Genomic DNA, 13,781 nt, shown 5'->3' on the forward strand with positions numbered 1-13,781 from the left:
ATTACCCTATAAAAAATAATAAATATCCTGAGGCAGTTTACAAACAAGGAGGTGAAGTAATAATTTCTGCACATGAAAGAGGTGTTTTTAGCCTTTATAAATGATTTACGCCGCAGTAGAAGAGAACTTAGGACGGCAACACACCGGAGCTCCCACAAAACTTGGTGGCGTCCATTTTGAAACGATGTTTATGAGTGCGGTTCCGCTATTCGCCATCACATGGTGCTACATTTCACTTCCGTAGGTTTTGAACATCAGCCGCACCGCTCTGCAGCATGAACTCTTGTTTTCTAGAGGAAAACGACAAAGAGAGTCGCGTCTCCACATGGAGACACGGTGACTGAACGGGTTAAACACTTCGTGAATCCTTTTTTTTAGGGGTTGCTTTTTAATATTTGTATGAAATTCCAGTTTGTCGCAGCTTTATGAGTATCGTACGCAAAATAGACACCAGCAGTAATTCCATGCTGGCATGCGCCACCAAAAACTGACTTGAGTTACTATAATTGGGGAGGCGCGTGTCTCGTGGCAGCAGTTTTGAAGTGACCGGGACAGCCGGGTGGGCTGCGCCGCGCACACTGTGCTGGTCCGCAGCTGCGTCGGGTACCTGTGGCTTGCGCGGCATGTTTTCACTCGCAAGAAATGCTCCATGCTGTTCACGCTTAAAGGAAACTGCACTCAAATTTTTCTTTGTCCAAATAAGTAGTATATGCTCTTAAAATCACCATGGCGAGATCCTTAGCTTCGTAATCACAGAGAGCGCTAGCTACCGCCGTTCAAAGTACCTCCGAGCAGTCGATGTTTGCACCTGGCGGAGACTCGCCAAAACAAGTTCAAAGAGGCCTGTGACGGAGGTTGGGGAACCTGTCCCGTGAAGCTCGCGCTTCTCCGGCGACTTGCAAGGCGCTCCGCCAGGCGCAGGGATGCGTTCGCCCGGGGTTTCTCTGCTTCACCAGCGCGCTGTACCGCCGTCGCCATCACGTTTAAACTAACCGCATAGGCAGTAATATCCACCATTTTTTTCAATGCAAAAAAAAAAAAAAAAAAAGATTAGAAGCCTACTAACTATTCACGCGCTTGCGAACGTCTTGGAGTTAGCAAAACTTTTTTTCTTGAAAATACTATTTTTACTCGAAAAAAATACCGCAGAACGAGCACTTGCTTTACATTTGTCATTCCTATTGCATTTACCACAGAAAAAAAAGATATTTTATAAATTCTTGACCACTTGCACTTCCGCGTCCAGTATTGGCCATATTTGGGCTGGCCCAACGCCACCTCAATCCTTTAGACCTTTCCAAAAGTTTGACGACCTAAATAGAGTTGTACACGCAGCTATAAACATTTGTGCGACTTTTGCCTCACTCGCTAAGTGAACCAAATTCAGCCTTTTTCGTAGTAACAAATTACATCCGCACAAATATCGGCCGTCGTCTTTGCGAAGTGCGAAAACTAATGAAACTGCTCCTCTCCTAAATAATAGATTAGATTTTTGTTCAATTCCCAAGTGAAGTATTTACTTTGAGCGTTAGATTTAGTTTATTTGAAAGTAAAATGTTTTCAACAGCACCTGCCTCTGGTTAAAGTAGAAAACAGCGGTAGATAGGAAATGTTTTCGTTCTTTAGTGCATCATTTAGCTGTGGAAGCTGGCTTCTAGTTTCAGACCACTTTTATAATTCGATTCTCGATGTGCAGCAAGGCGAAAAATACTGGGCCGATATTCATGAAGCTGTTTGAACGTAATGTATAGTAGAAATAGTGATTGATCGCCGCCCGCGTGCGGTTTGTTCCCTCCAAAGAATCGGCTATAACGAAAGCTGCTTTTTGAAATCGTACGGGCAAGCAGCTTTGTAAATCAGGGTCTGCTTTACTTGCAACGCCAAAAATTGCTACTCGGCAGTTATTATGATGGAAAAAAATTATTGTCGGGCGGTCCACTTCATCTCGACTGATAGCAACGGGATGCCGGAATTGCGCCTAACTCCATTATCATGGGCAAACGTTAGTGGAAGTTCTTCTGTGTAAATAACAAAGCGAAACGCGGCACTACCACGCACATTTAAAGGCGGCTCTGAGCGGCCGCAGGTTCTGGCGCGGCCGCTTCCGTTCCATCACGTACGTCACGTCCGGCCGCCGCTATGGCAGCCTTTTCTATTCAGTTTCGGTTCCGAAAACGCCAATGTCGCGAGCCATTTGTGTTGCGCGCGTTGATTTTTTCAGCGCAGTATTTTGCATTTCACACCTTTTTTATATGTACTATTTGACATTTTTACGTTGTCAAAAATTTCAGTGCAGTTGGCCTTTAAGGGAAGAGCCTACTTGGTACAGGAAAATAAAATTAGTGTTTCTACACGACTAAGGACTGCCCCCTAATTATGAACAGGGCCATTATGTCAGCTGTATCTAGGAATCTATGTGCTAATTGTCTAGTGTTCAAACCCGGTGTCCTGCTTTATGGGGGTGCACGAGGGGAATGGTACATGTTGGACCAGGCTGGCATTTGTTTGCTGCCACTTTGCTGCAGCTAAAGCTGTAAGCCCCCCCCCCCTGTGGTGCCCAGGCAAACCTGTTCCTTTAGGATTACTTTTGACTATTGCACGTTAACAGCGTTTCCTCACATGGTCAAAATGTTGCTTTCAAATTGTATTGTCACCCGAATCATCTTTGCTGAAATAACATGACACATTGCCATGCCGAAAAGGCATGAGTCGTTCCATCGAAGTTCTGTGGCAGCCTGCAGCAAAGTGGATGGGTGCGAAAGGATTGCTACGAGAAAGCCTAACTGTAAAAAAGATTGGCCTGGCGCATGCTCTGTGGATGTAGAGAGCCACTCCCGCATGTATCGTATGCTCACTGCATTCTTTTTGACGAAGATAGCGTTTCTTGAGATACCTAAATGGGGAAATGTTTGTCTGTCACTCTGTCTGTCTGTCTGTCTGTCTGTCACTCAATTTATCTACTTGCCGCCGAAAAAATTGGCGCTCATCTGTTTGCTTCACTGCAATAGAGCTGCTGCCATGGCTCATATGAACCAATATTATTTAGTGCAAAGAATACCTCAGGCATATCTGAGGCAGAATTAAGCACGTAAGTGAAAGTACCAGCATTCTTCTGATTAACAGTACACGTTGGAAGGGTTTTTACGATACCAAAAAGGAGGGAAGGGGGGGGAGGGAGACTCCCAAATACACCAAGCACTTATGAATTTCAAATGCAAAGAGCATTAAATTAAACGCCCCTAAATGCTCCTTAAAGTTTTGCAGCGCGAGTAATTGCAGCGGTTGCACCGCTATGCAAAGTCAGTGGGGCGCATTCTTGATGGGCCACGGAACAAAGCACTCACAGCTGCAACTCTCCACTGTCGGCGTGCCTTTGCGCAGGCTCCAAGCATTGCTTAGCAATGCAGTCTACGGTGTTAAAGTGAGGACTGATAAAAATGCACTGTTCCGAGAGATGCCACGCAAGCAGTGCAAACACTACGGTGAAGTTTAATGGAATTCAACATATTGTTACGTGGCAGCAGGATGAAGGTGACACTGTGTTTACAAGGCAGCCATAAGAGCTCGCGTAGGCTGCACTCCCACACCCAGCTGCTCCTTGGTCAATAGTTGGGACCACTTTACTGACCACTTTGTCATCACATCGTGACGGTATCTTTATTACATTCTTTATGGGGGAAGTAGAGGGAGTTACATGTCAGGGGCGGTAGCCTTTGCAATCTTTCAACATTTGCCGCAAAACAAGCAGATATGTGTCTTTTCTTATTAATAGTAATAATAATAATAGTAATAATAATCAATCAACCAATCAATCATGTTTATTTACGTGCCCAGGAACAGCCCATGACCTGAGTGCTGGTGAACGGATAGTGATACAAATACAAAATACAAGAAACATGTATAAGAAACAAACATACGACAACCACACACAAACTCAAGTGGGGTAAATGAGATAAATAAAACACGGGATAAGTGAAAGATGGGTGCAGGTAAAAAAAAGAGGCACTTTGTGAAACTAGTAATAATAATAATTCATTATTATTATTATTATTATTATTATTATTATTATTATTATTATTATTATTATGTCTTGTCAACTTGATGACTAGGGCATTTCTGTGAGTTTCGAGACCTTATTTGCTTAGAAACCAGCTTGCTTACTCCCATCGCCTTTTTGCCCAACATATGTAACAGTTTATCACTAAGCTCCTTTTGTGTGCATGTGTTCACAACAGATGTTAGCACAATCGCAGAGCCAAAGTAATAGTTGGAGACGACCCATTGTGTCTGCCCCGCTTACGTGCAGCTTAATAATTCAACGCTGCAGACAAGAAACAAGACAAAAAATGTGTTTGGGGTCTGAGTTCTGGAAGTTGAAGTTACTCATGGTTTTTGTTTATTTTGTTTGAACATCACTTCATCTATTGACGCACATAAGCATCTACGGTTAGTGGGGAGGAAAGCAAATGATTGCACCGAAATACAGGGTGGCATTTTCTCCAACATACAGAGCGTAAGTCAGGCGGAACACTTTTTTTTGTTTATTTAAATGATGCTTGCAGAACTTCACTCCTTCAGTGTGTTGCACTGAAGTAAATGCAAATGGTGAATATCGAAGAGAGTTGGAAAAAGCAGGTAGATAAAGAAGGAAAAAAGTAATATCGGCATGGAGGAGGAGAAGGAAGACACGTTTATTGAGCAAACGGCGAGTCTTTAAGCCGTCACTCGTTGAGAGAGGCCTCTCTCTCCTCAGACCAGGAAGCATATATGCAAACCATAGCTAACACAGTCAGCCATCGTTTGAGCTGCCTATGGGGGTTATATCACAGCAGAAACTAGCCTAAAGCTAAAATAAAAACCATCCTAAGTAAAATAAGGAACAGAAAAAATGAACCTAAACGGACCAAAGAGCCCCAATTGTAGGCTCCAAAACGTGGGGACCGCTTTTAATAAACGCCCGTGGTTGGTGCATTTGCCTCTTCCCCAAGTTTCACCCAACCAGGCAGAGTTCTGTCAAAGCTGTTCACATTAAAAAGAAAATAACATTCGAATATGCTTACTGTAGCCAGCCAGCCTTATACTTATACTTATATCAACTTATATCAACAGCCTAAACCTACCTAAATGTACAGAACCATCCAAGTTTAAAAAAGAATGCAAGCCAAATCCCACCTTACACTGATAATGCCATAATGTAAAACAAATATTCAACGAAAGTCACCCAAACTAACATAAAAGAGGCAAAACCACTAAAACATACAAGAAACAGAGCTTTGCGCTGCTGAGCACGATGTCGCGGGTTTGATTCCCGGCCGCGGCGCGGCCGCTTTTCTGATGGAGGCGAAAAGCAAAAACGTCCGTGTGTGCGAGATTTCGGCGCACGTTAAAGATCCCCAGGTGGTCAAAATTAATCCGGAGCCCTCCACTACGGCGCGCCTCATCGCCTGCGTTGCGTCGGCGCGTTAAACCCCACAAATAAAAAAGAAACAGTAGCTGAAGCTGACCTAAGGGAACAAGACTACCCGAAATCTCATTTATAACACACAAAGGGGTCGTAATAGGTTATGCACATGATAAGAAATATAATGCGCATCATCTTTCAGTTATAGCAACCATCTAAAAGAATGAACTGCCCTCATGGGATTCGAACTCAACTTCACAAATTTGCTATCCAGAACCAGAACCATTGCACTATGCTATGAAGCCAGGCAGTCCAGCTGGGATAAGCAGAGCATCAGAAACACGTGGATATATGTTCAAACATGCCCCTAGATGGCGCAATGTGTCACTTGGCTGTGCTCACTTGGAAATGTCTGTACGCGTTCAGGAAGTCCTTGGCTGTGGCAGCTTCCTGTGCCTGATCCTTTTTTAAGCAGGAGCTGGTCTGCCGAAATTATTTTAATTTTATTTGTTTAAAACAATTGCACAACCACCCAAGAGGTATATGCACGCTTCGGGTGTGTCGGTGAAACGGACTGCTTGAGCCTAAAGGCCCAACCACATGGGCAGTAATATCGACGTGCTCCTGCATAGATGTACCATAGAGTGCGCAAACGGGTGTGCTATGTCTAAAAGAAAATGCATTGCTATGTGACACTGAGGTTGGTTTGCTCAGTGCCCACTGCACCTAGGTATGCTTGCTTGATATCTGTGCACTGCACCTGCACGCAGCGCGTGCTGAAACCAATTATGTCCGTGTCCGTGGGGTTGACCGAGAAGTTGATAGCGACAACAGGGCTTGGTGTATTCCATGCATGTTTCTTCACAGGCTGACAGGGGGTTGTCATGTAAAAAAAAAAGAAAATAATGCAGTCCTGGTTTTATTCTTCTGCATTTGTATGCAATTTAATGGTCAGAATGATAAAGGGAAGCTTCTGTTGACAATGGCGTTAGGCCTAGGCCATACAGCGGGTGTTGTGGTGACAGCCACTGCCGTGGGGCTGCTTGCTCTCACCGGCGTAGTGCACAGCAGCGCGTACTTCTACTTGGGCGTACATCTATGCATGAGAGCGTCGTCATTACATGTCCATGTGGTTGTGCCTTTAGACACCCACATTGGAGAGCTCATGCGAGTCACATTGATTGATTGTAGGGTTTAACGTGCCGACGCTACACAGGCGATGAGGTGCGCCATAGTGGAGGGCTCTGGATTGATTTTGACAGCTTGGGGATCTTTAAGGTGCGCCGAAATCTCGAACACATGGGCGTTTTTGCTTTTCGCCATTGGAAAAGCGGCCGCCGTGGCCGGGGATCAAGCCCACGTCCTTGTGCTCAGCAGCACAGCGCCTTAGCCACTGAGCAAGCGAGCTGCTGGAGCATGTATCCTTTCTGTGGGTGCTTGTATTTCTGTCTTGGTAGTTGGGGGCGTGTGTCCATTTTGCTGGTGCGGGTGGGCATCTGACTTGCACCCTTACGTTCCCCCTCACAGCTGCAACCGTAGCAGCAGTCGTCCCAGTGTGACAACCCCAGCATCGGTGGCTGGGAGCCTGGCCAGCCGGGGCCCTTCCCCGAGCCCCTCGGCCGGTTCCAAGAAAGCTGGCGCCGACAAGAGCCCCGCGCACTCGTCCCTGGCTGCCCTGACGAAACCCGGGCGCAACAGCTCTGCAGGCAGCAGCGCCCCTTCCACGCCATTCCACCGGCGCAGCCCAGTGCCAGGGGTGAGCTGCTCGCTTGATGACCAGATAGTTCTCCTAGAGTGCGGTGAGAATGCATGGTTTCGCAGCAAGGAATTTCTTCATGTGTATGTCTCGAAGCATTGTCATTGTTGTCACTGTGACAAGCTGCTCACTAATCTTAGCCCTTTGATGCCCAGTGTTGCTCAGGAGCAACAACTCAAACAATATTTTTTCCCTCACACTTTGTGGTTTTTTCGACAGTTAACACCATCTATCAACAGGCAAAGAATCTCGGGCCTTCAAAAACGAAAGAAAGAAAGGCAGCACGTACTTCTGTGTGCTAAAAAAAAAATATTGTTTACACGTGTCAACTCGCACCGAGCCCGCGTGGCTCAATGGGCAAGTGACAGGTAACTGAAATTGTGCAATTTCGTTGTTATTACAAATGATAGCTATACCAACTTTACGTTATTGTCTTCACTTGAACCGTAAATCATGGTGATCAAAGTGGCTTTCTTGTTCACGTGATATATGGGCAGCCAGTGCCCAGTGTTTCCCAGTGTCCAGTGTGTGCTAGTGTCCGTCCTAATGAACCAAATGTTTTTCTGACTTCATATTTCTGATGCCAGAAGTCCTTCTAGATCATAAAAATTTTCTCACTTGCTTAATCAAAACAATAAAGTTTTTATCACCAAAGGGTTAAAGACGGACTGAATCACGATCCTCATGTTAAAACTATGATGGGTCAGAGGTGGAATGAGATTTGATGAGTGGAATTGTGACGCTGTCCTCACGAGGATGGTAATATGTCATCCACCCCTCGCTTAGTGGGGTTTCTGTTTGAGTGTGTTGTGTGTGAGGACACCTATCACCTGCCATTGTATTCAACACACTAACCAGCTCCTCCGAAAAAAAAAAAGAATCAGCACTGAAATCTAATGACACCTTTTGTGTCCATATCAGTTGTAGCTATTTAAGTGTGACGAACATCCTGTGTGAAATAAAGCTTGCGACGGGCAGGCGATAGAGAACAAACCACAGCAAAATTGACCACCAACTGAACCAAATGAACCAGTTGTAACGAATTGGTTAAAATGGCCTTTAGCTTTCCTGTGGTTCATTTTGCTCTGTCCCCCAACTATGAACCTATTAGCAGGCCAAGAGTTGAATCTGCTTCCATTTTGAGATCAATGCCACGATGTGTACAGCTGTTCCACCTCATGCTTCTGTTTCTCCCCCGCAGGTGGACTACGAGGGTGCGGTGGCCCTGGTGTCCCGGGCGGTGAGCAGCGGGGGTGGCTTGCCCCAGCTGTCCCACCAGGCGGCTGCGGGTGGCCCTCCCCCGTCGGTGGGCTCGTGCTCCCACCCGGGCACGCCCTTGCTGCTCAGCGAGGGACCTGCCTCCCAGGCGTCACAGGCAGACCCTGCCATGCCCACCCTGTCCCCGCACCCACCACCCAGGGACGAGCCTCGGCCCTCTCCGGCTCCGGGCGCGAGCCCCGCCCCGCCCTCGGCGGGAGGAGGGGTTGACGCAGCCAAGGAACGCCAGCTTGGGGAGCAGGTACTCTTCTTGGCACTTCCGTGTCCTTGCTTTCAAAATTCAGGCAGCTTCTGTCCCCCTTAACGTATACCGTTTGCCATGCACGTGAACAGGGGGCTGTACAAACCGACTGGTTTAAAATGTCGCGAACCGTGACAAAGAGGCTGACGAGGTCCTGCTGCCCACGAGAAAAAGCTGTTCCGTGTTTTCCGACACCGTCAATACTTTGCTGCTGAGAAGTTTTTTAAGCATTTCCGGTGCTTGAAACGGGGGAACAGCAGGGTTAATTGTTGAAATGGCGAGGCTGCGTGAAACATGACAACGATGCCCCACGCAGCTGCTGTCCCCTTCATCTATGCTGGAGGTGAAGCCGCCCCTGGAGGCACCCCCGTCTTGTTCCCCGGGTGGCACGTCCCACCCCTGGGGTGGGCCCGGGTCGGTTCCCTCCTCGTCGGCGGCCACCCCGGTGGCGGCCTCCGCCGTGCACGCCCCGCCATCGGTGGGTGCCGAGGAGATGCCCGGCACCCCCCTGGCTGTGGTTCCCGGTGGCCCCGCCTCCCTCCCGCCTGGTACACCCCTCGGGGGAGGAGGTGGGCCCCCCGGCACCCCTGCCCCGCAGCTGCAAGGACCCCCGGCGACTCCGGGTCCTCCCACCACCGCCACACAGCAGCAGCAGGTGGGCTCGATGAGAGTAGTCTGTTCTAGCACTACGGGCATTCTAATTTAGCACGACTGGGCAGCTGCACTGTAATACCTGAATAGGGGCAACCTTTATACTGTCCAATTTTGAGACTTGGGAAAGAGGGAGTAGCAGCGTGCTACTGGAGCACATTGTAAATTGGTATGCTGCTGTCACACTTCACTCGGTTGGGCACATCAGCTGAGTGCTCTCCTTATTAGGCTCAGTGTCACTGTCCTCGCACAGCCACTTGCCACTCTTTCTTTGAAGAACTGTGAGAGTGTTCAGTCTCGTTCACTAAAACCTTACTCAAAATGGCTCCACAGAAGTTATATACTGCATACTACATTTTAATATTTATGTTGGTTTTCTCCTAGGGTAGCTGTAACTTATCAGTTTTCTTAAGGTACCCCCCCTCCTTTTTTTGTTAGTTGCGTTGAGGGGCACGTGGCAAACTTTACTACAGCTCGCGTGAGTAATTAAACAGTTTTTTGAATTTATTCTGTGCCTGTAGGTTTAACCTTGTATATTTGTTGGCTCCTGCTGCGCTGTCACCTTTGTTTCGGTAATGGTGCCTTGTATTTAAGAGAACACTGAAGTGATTTGTAAACATTGCAAGATTACTATCGGAAATTGTAGTCTGGAGTCTGTAGGCCATGTTTTGTCCACTCTCGCTGCGTTTACGCGACTTTATTCAGTAGCAAATACAAAAAAAAAAAAATCAGTGCTCTTGAAAAGCAGTGCGTGTCGCTCCACAAAGCTAATCTGACACGAGGGCCAGGCTATCTTGAAGGTGATAACACGATACGGCATGGTGCATTTGGCAAAATATCCCCGCCGCATGTTGTGCAGACCCTATACATAAAAGCAAAACTGCAGTCGTGAGATAGGAAGCACATTGTGTTTATAAATACAACGTGAAGTCGAAAACGAACCTTACTCCCAGCACTTGCCGAAGTCTGAGGCTTCTGAAAGGGAGCATCTTCATCAGAACTAAAATCTGACGAACCCACACCGTTGCTGGAGTTATCACTGCTCCTGGGGTAAGAAAAATCAGCCGCTGCAGCTGCCGAAGTCGTCCCTGCCACAGCTGTCTGCTTTTGCGGAGCACGCCGTGAAGTGGGCGCTATTTTCGCGCAACTTGCCACTATCGCTGGCTCAAATTGCACTCTCGACTCTGTCTCCGCATGCGAAATGTAAACAAATGATAATGAAATCGAGAAAGGAGTTGCCAGTAAATGCGCCAAATGGCGGTAGTTGTCTGCAAGGCGCCATTTTTAGCTTTTGCAGGACGTTTTAAATCTTGGGAACTCCGTGTCTGATGACCTATGGCACCATGAGGAAAGAGTTAATGGGGGCAGGAAGCCGTGTGCTTTGCTTGAGCGCCCTGTTGGGTCAAGCTGAAGTGCGTATGATGTGCTTAAGGGGGGACACTGGTCTTAAACCTATCTTCCTTGTTTTTTTACCAACTGCAATGACACTTGACTCCCTGATGTAGTTTGCTGTGCTGATCTCAAATCTGCACTTATTTTGTTTCTGTGCCAATTAGTTTTTAATATAATTAACATTAATTAGTGATTTCTTGCGTAATTAGTAGAAAAAAGCCTAACTAACTGAAAGTTGTTTTCTTCACACCAAAATGTACTAGAAAGCACAAGGAACACAATGTTAGGAGTACTTTTTTGATAAGGCCACAAGTAGTGATTTTATGGCAGTTTAAAGTTTGTTGTTCAAAACTTGGCACCATGAGGTCTGGTTCAGAGCGAAATAAAAAATTTTCGACGCATATAATAAAAATTCTGTTCCTACCATTGTGTGCTTTGCGCATTCTGCTCCATGGCACAACAAAAATTATAGTTTTGTGTGCCCTGAGAGCTGAGATAGCTCTTCCGCAAGTTTGCAGACAGGCCAAAATTAGTGTTTTGAGAAAATGAAGAAAGAAACAGCAGACTCGTTTTCAGTGAGAACAACAACAAAATTGCAGTGTATTTACACTGGTATGGAGTCAGTAGCCACCAGGCACATAATCTGTTTGACTGGAGGCACCGGAGTGGCGCTTCTTGAAAGCTCGCTGCATGCCATCAGCTGACTTGTGCTTGCGTGCAGAGGCGGATCCTCGACGGCGGTCTTTTTCTGCCATACGCTTCGTGCTGGCAAGCCCAGGGTTCAGGTCAAGTTGCTTGAGAATGGAAGCCGAGGCTCTTTCATTGCCTGCGTTAAACTTCAGCACCGCCTCAGCCACAGCAGCTTGCACAGTGAACAGCGACGCGTGCTTCTCCTTGGGTGCCAGGGCCCATATCATGGAGTGGAGGGACTCATTGGAGTTCTGCGTTTTGCCTTGCAGGCAGCGCTGCAGGAGCTTTTCGTCCGAAAGACGCTTGTACACAGGTAGAAGAGCCTCGCACACGTGAGGTGGCAGGTTGTATCTGTGTTTTGGAGTGGGCTCCCCCTTCGCCTTGGCAGCGTTCTGCCGGCACCACGAGTCCGGGCCTGGTGGGCAGAGGCTGTGGTTGGACACGGTGTCGTTTGAAGTGATGTGGTGGTAGGTGGCCATCACCGCTTTGTGCATGGCCCTGACGTCGCCACTGTGCGATTTCAATGCCCAGCCATAATAAGAACTGAGCTTAGTGACAAGGTCGCCAGTTAGCCGACCCTTGCCACCGAGCCTCTCAGATGCCGAGCCCGTACCTTTTGCAAGCAGGTTACGCAGGGTGGTGCCCATCCTCTTCTTCACATGATTGACACAGTCTTCCTTCTTGATTGGAATAAAACCATACACCTTGGCATCCACCAACGCCAAGTAGGTGCGGCTGTCGCCGTCTGACAGAATTGTGGTGTACCTTAGTTTGTGCAGCTGCAGTGACCTCTCAAAGAGGATGAGACCGGCCTCCACCTCCATCTCACCAGCCTTCTTTTCAGTGTTTTTTTGACAGACGTGATTGTCCTTCCAAGCTTGGTAAGCTGGGTCGCCTACCTTTGGCCCGCGCTCGCACCCAGCACAAAAGTTGCTCAGCACGACGAAGTCTAGAACTAATCCCGTAAAGAGTTCGATAACCACGCCGACGCCGATGTGAGACGAGTGGCCTCGCGTCATCCACGACCCGTCGTACGTAACACAAATGTTACCGGGGTTGTCCAGTTGCAGATCGTCGTAGAGCTTTCTCACTGAATGCGCACTTTCGGCCATCACGTTGTCGGCAGCGCGAGTCGCAGCGGGCGCAAGCTTCTCCTTCACGTAGCCTTGCCACGTTTTGGTGTGCAGCCCGCGGTGAGAAATGTTCATTGTAGCAAACACATCGTTCAGCGCGGTTTGGCGATTTCCCGTAGCCTGCATCGCTCGCGCGGCGAGAACGTTCACGATAAACGGATTAACTTTCTTATCGCTGTTCACGCGGGGAGAGCTCCACTCCGAGGCAACATCACCGCAGGTCGCACACGCGATAACCATCTTTACGGAAAGGCCGTACGCCCGCTCGCCGGTTCTAAATGTCACGCTGTCACTGCAAACGCTGCACTTTACAGCCGACAGCAACATGTTGACGCAGTCCAAACTCGCAATCACGAAGCTGCTCTCGTCAGGTGGGCCGGGAGGAGTGTCGTCGGCGCTCGTGAACAAGTTGGATTTCCGCTCAGTTGCAGGAGTTGAAGAAAGCGCTTTCAACTGTTCGTGTGCAACCACCTCTCTCTGCAGCAAATCTTCAGGTTGCAGCATCACTGTGTCGCGTCTCATACGGCCGCTTTCCAAAGCATTTCCGCTGACTGGTGGGGCCGTTAGGCCTACGTCGTCGGCGGTGGCTTCCGCGCAGCTCGGCGCGGGTAGCGCGTCAGGCCCGGCGCTTTCCTCCGCTACTGCAGGACTCTTGTGGAAGTTGTACAAGAACCGCTTCGCTTTTTTCCCAAACTTGTGCCTCGTAGCAAACTTTAGCTGGGCCTTCGGCATGGCTCTTTGCTTGTGGTGCGAACACGATAAGCAAGATGGAGCCGCCTCGGATGCGCTCGCACTACCAGAGCAGACAATGCAAACCAGGCTCTGCCAATCAGGAGACGAGATTTGGTCACGTGCCTTCTCTCGGCGAATGGGATCGCTAGTTGCGGGGGTTTTTGGCGCCGTTTTGCTATTCGGACAATGTCTGCACGGGGGCAGTTGTGGCGCGAAAAAAAAGAAGAAAAGCCGCTCTTTCAAACGATACCGAGGTTGCCGCGATCAGGCATGCGGTACGACCGCCGCACAACGCGAAAGTAGGGCCGTTTTTGCATCGGCTTCAGCAAAAATTCAGCTCCCACGCGCGTTATAAATCAATATAACGTTTTAAATACTGGTTCACGAGACACAAAACTTCGCACATAGAGAGAATAATAGTTGCGGAATTCGAAAATCTTGTTTTCAAAAAATCGACTTTTTCGCGATTTTTTCGTCCCAAAGACCCGTGTCCCCCCTTAACGTGCG

At 48.2% G+C, this 13,781-nt stretch overlaps 2 protein-coding genes across 3 annotated transcripts in view; one reads left to right on the forward strand and one right to left on the reverse strand.

Moving 5' to 3' along the window:
* LOC144144971 (mediator of RNA polymerase II transcription subunit 13-like) overlaps positions 1–13,781 on the forward strand; it is a 98,212-nt gene that overhangs the window by 50,008 nt on the left and 34,423 nt on the right. For both annotated transcript variants that reach the window (XM_077676467.1, XM_077676469.1), the window contains exons 8-10: positions 6,929–7,157; positions 8,359–8,676; positions 8,993–9,331. In XM_077676467.1, coding sequence (XP_077532593.1) covers positions 6,929–7,157; positions 8,359–8,676; positions 8,993–9,331 — 886 coding nt within the window. The remainder of the gene's footprint in view (positions 1–6,928; positions 7,158–8,358; positions 8,677–8,992; positions 9,332–13,781) is intronic.
* LOC144144973 (uncharacterized) lies at positions 10,751–13,773 on the reverse strand. The gene has a single exon (XM_077676472.1). It carries the CDS (start codon positions 13,272–13,274, stop codon positions 11,340–11,342), a length of 1,935 nt encoding a protein of 644 aa, XP_077532598.1. The 5' UTR covers positions 13,275–13,773; the 3' UTR covers positions 10,751–11,339.

The sequence above is a fragment of the Haemaphysalis longicornis genome, unplaced genomic scaffold (genome assembly GCF_048455015.1).
Source record: "Haemaphysalis longicornis isolate Haplotype H1 unplaced genomic scaffold, Haemaphysalis longicornis Haplotype H1 scaffold_7, whole genome shotgun sequence".
Taxonomy (NCBI): Eukaryota; Metazoa; Arthropoda; class Arachnida; order Ixodida; family Ixodidae; genus Haemaphysalis; species Haemaphysalis longicornis.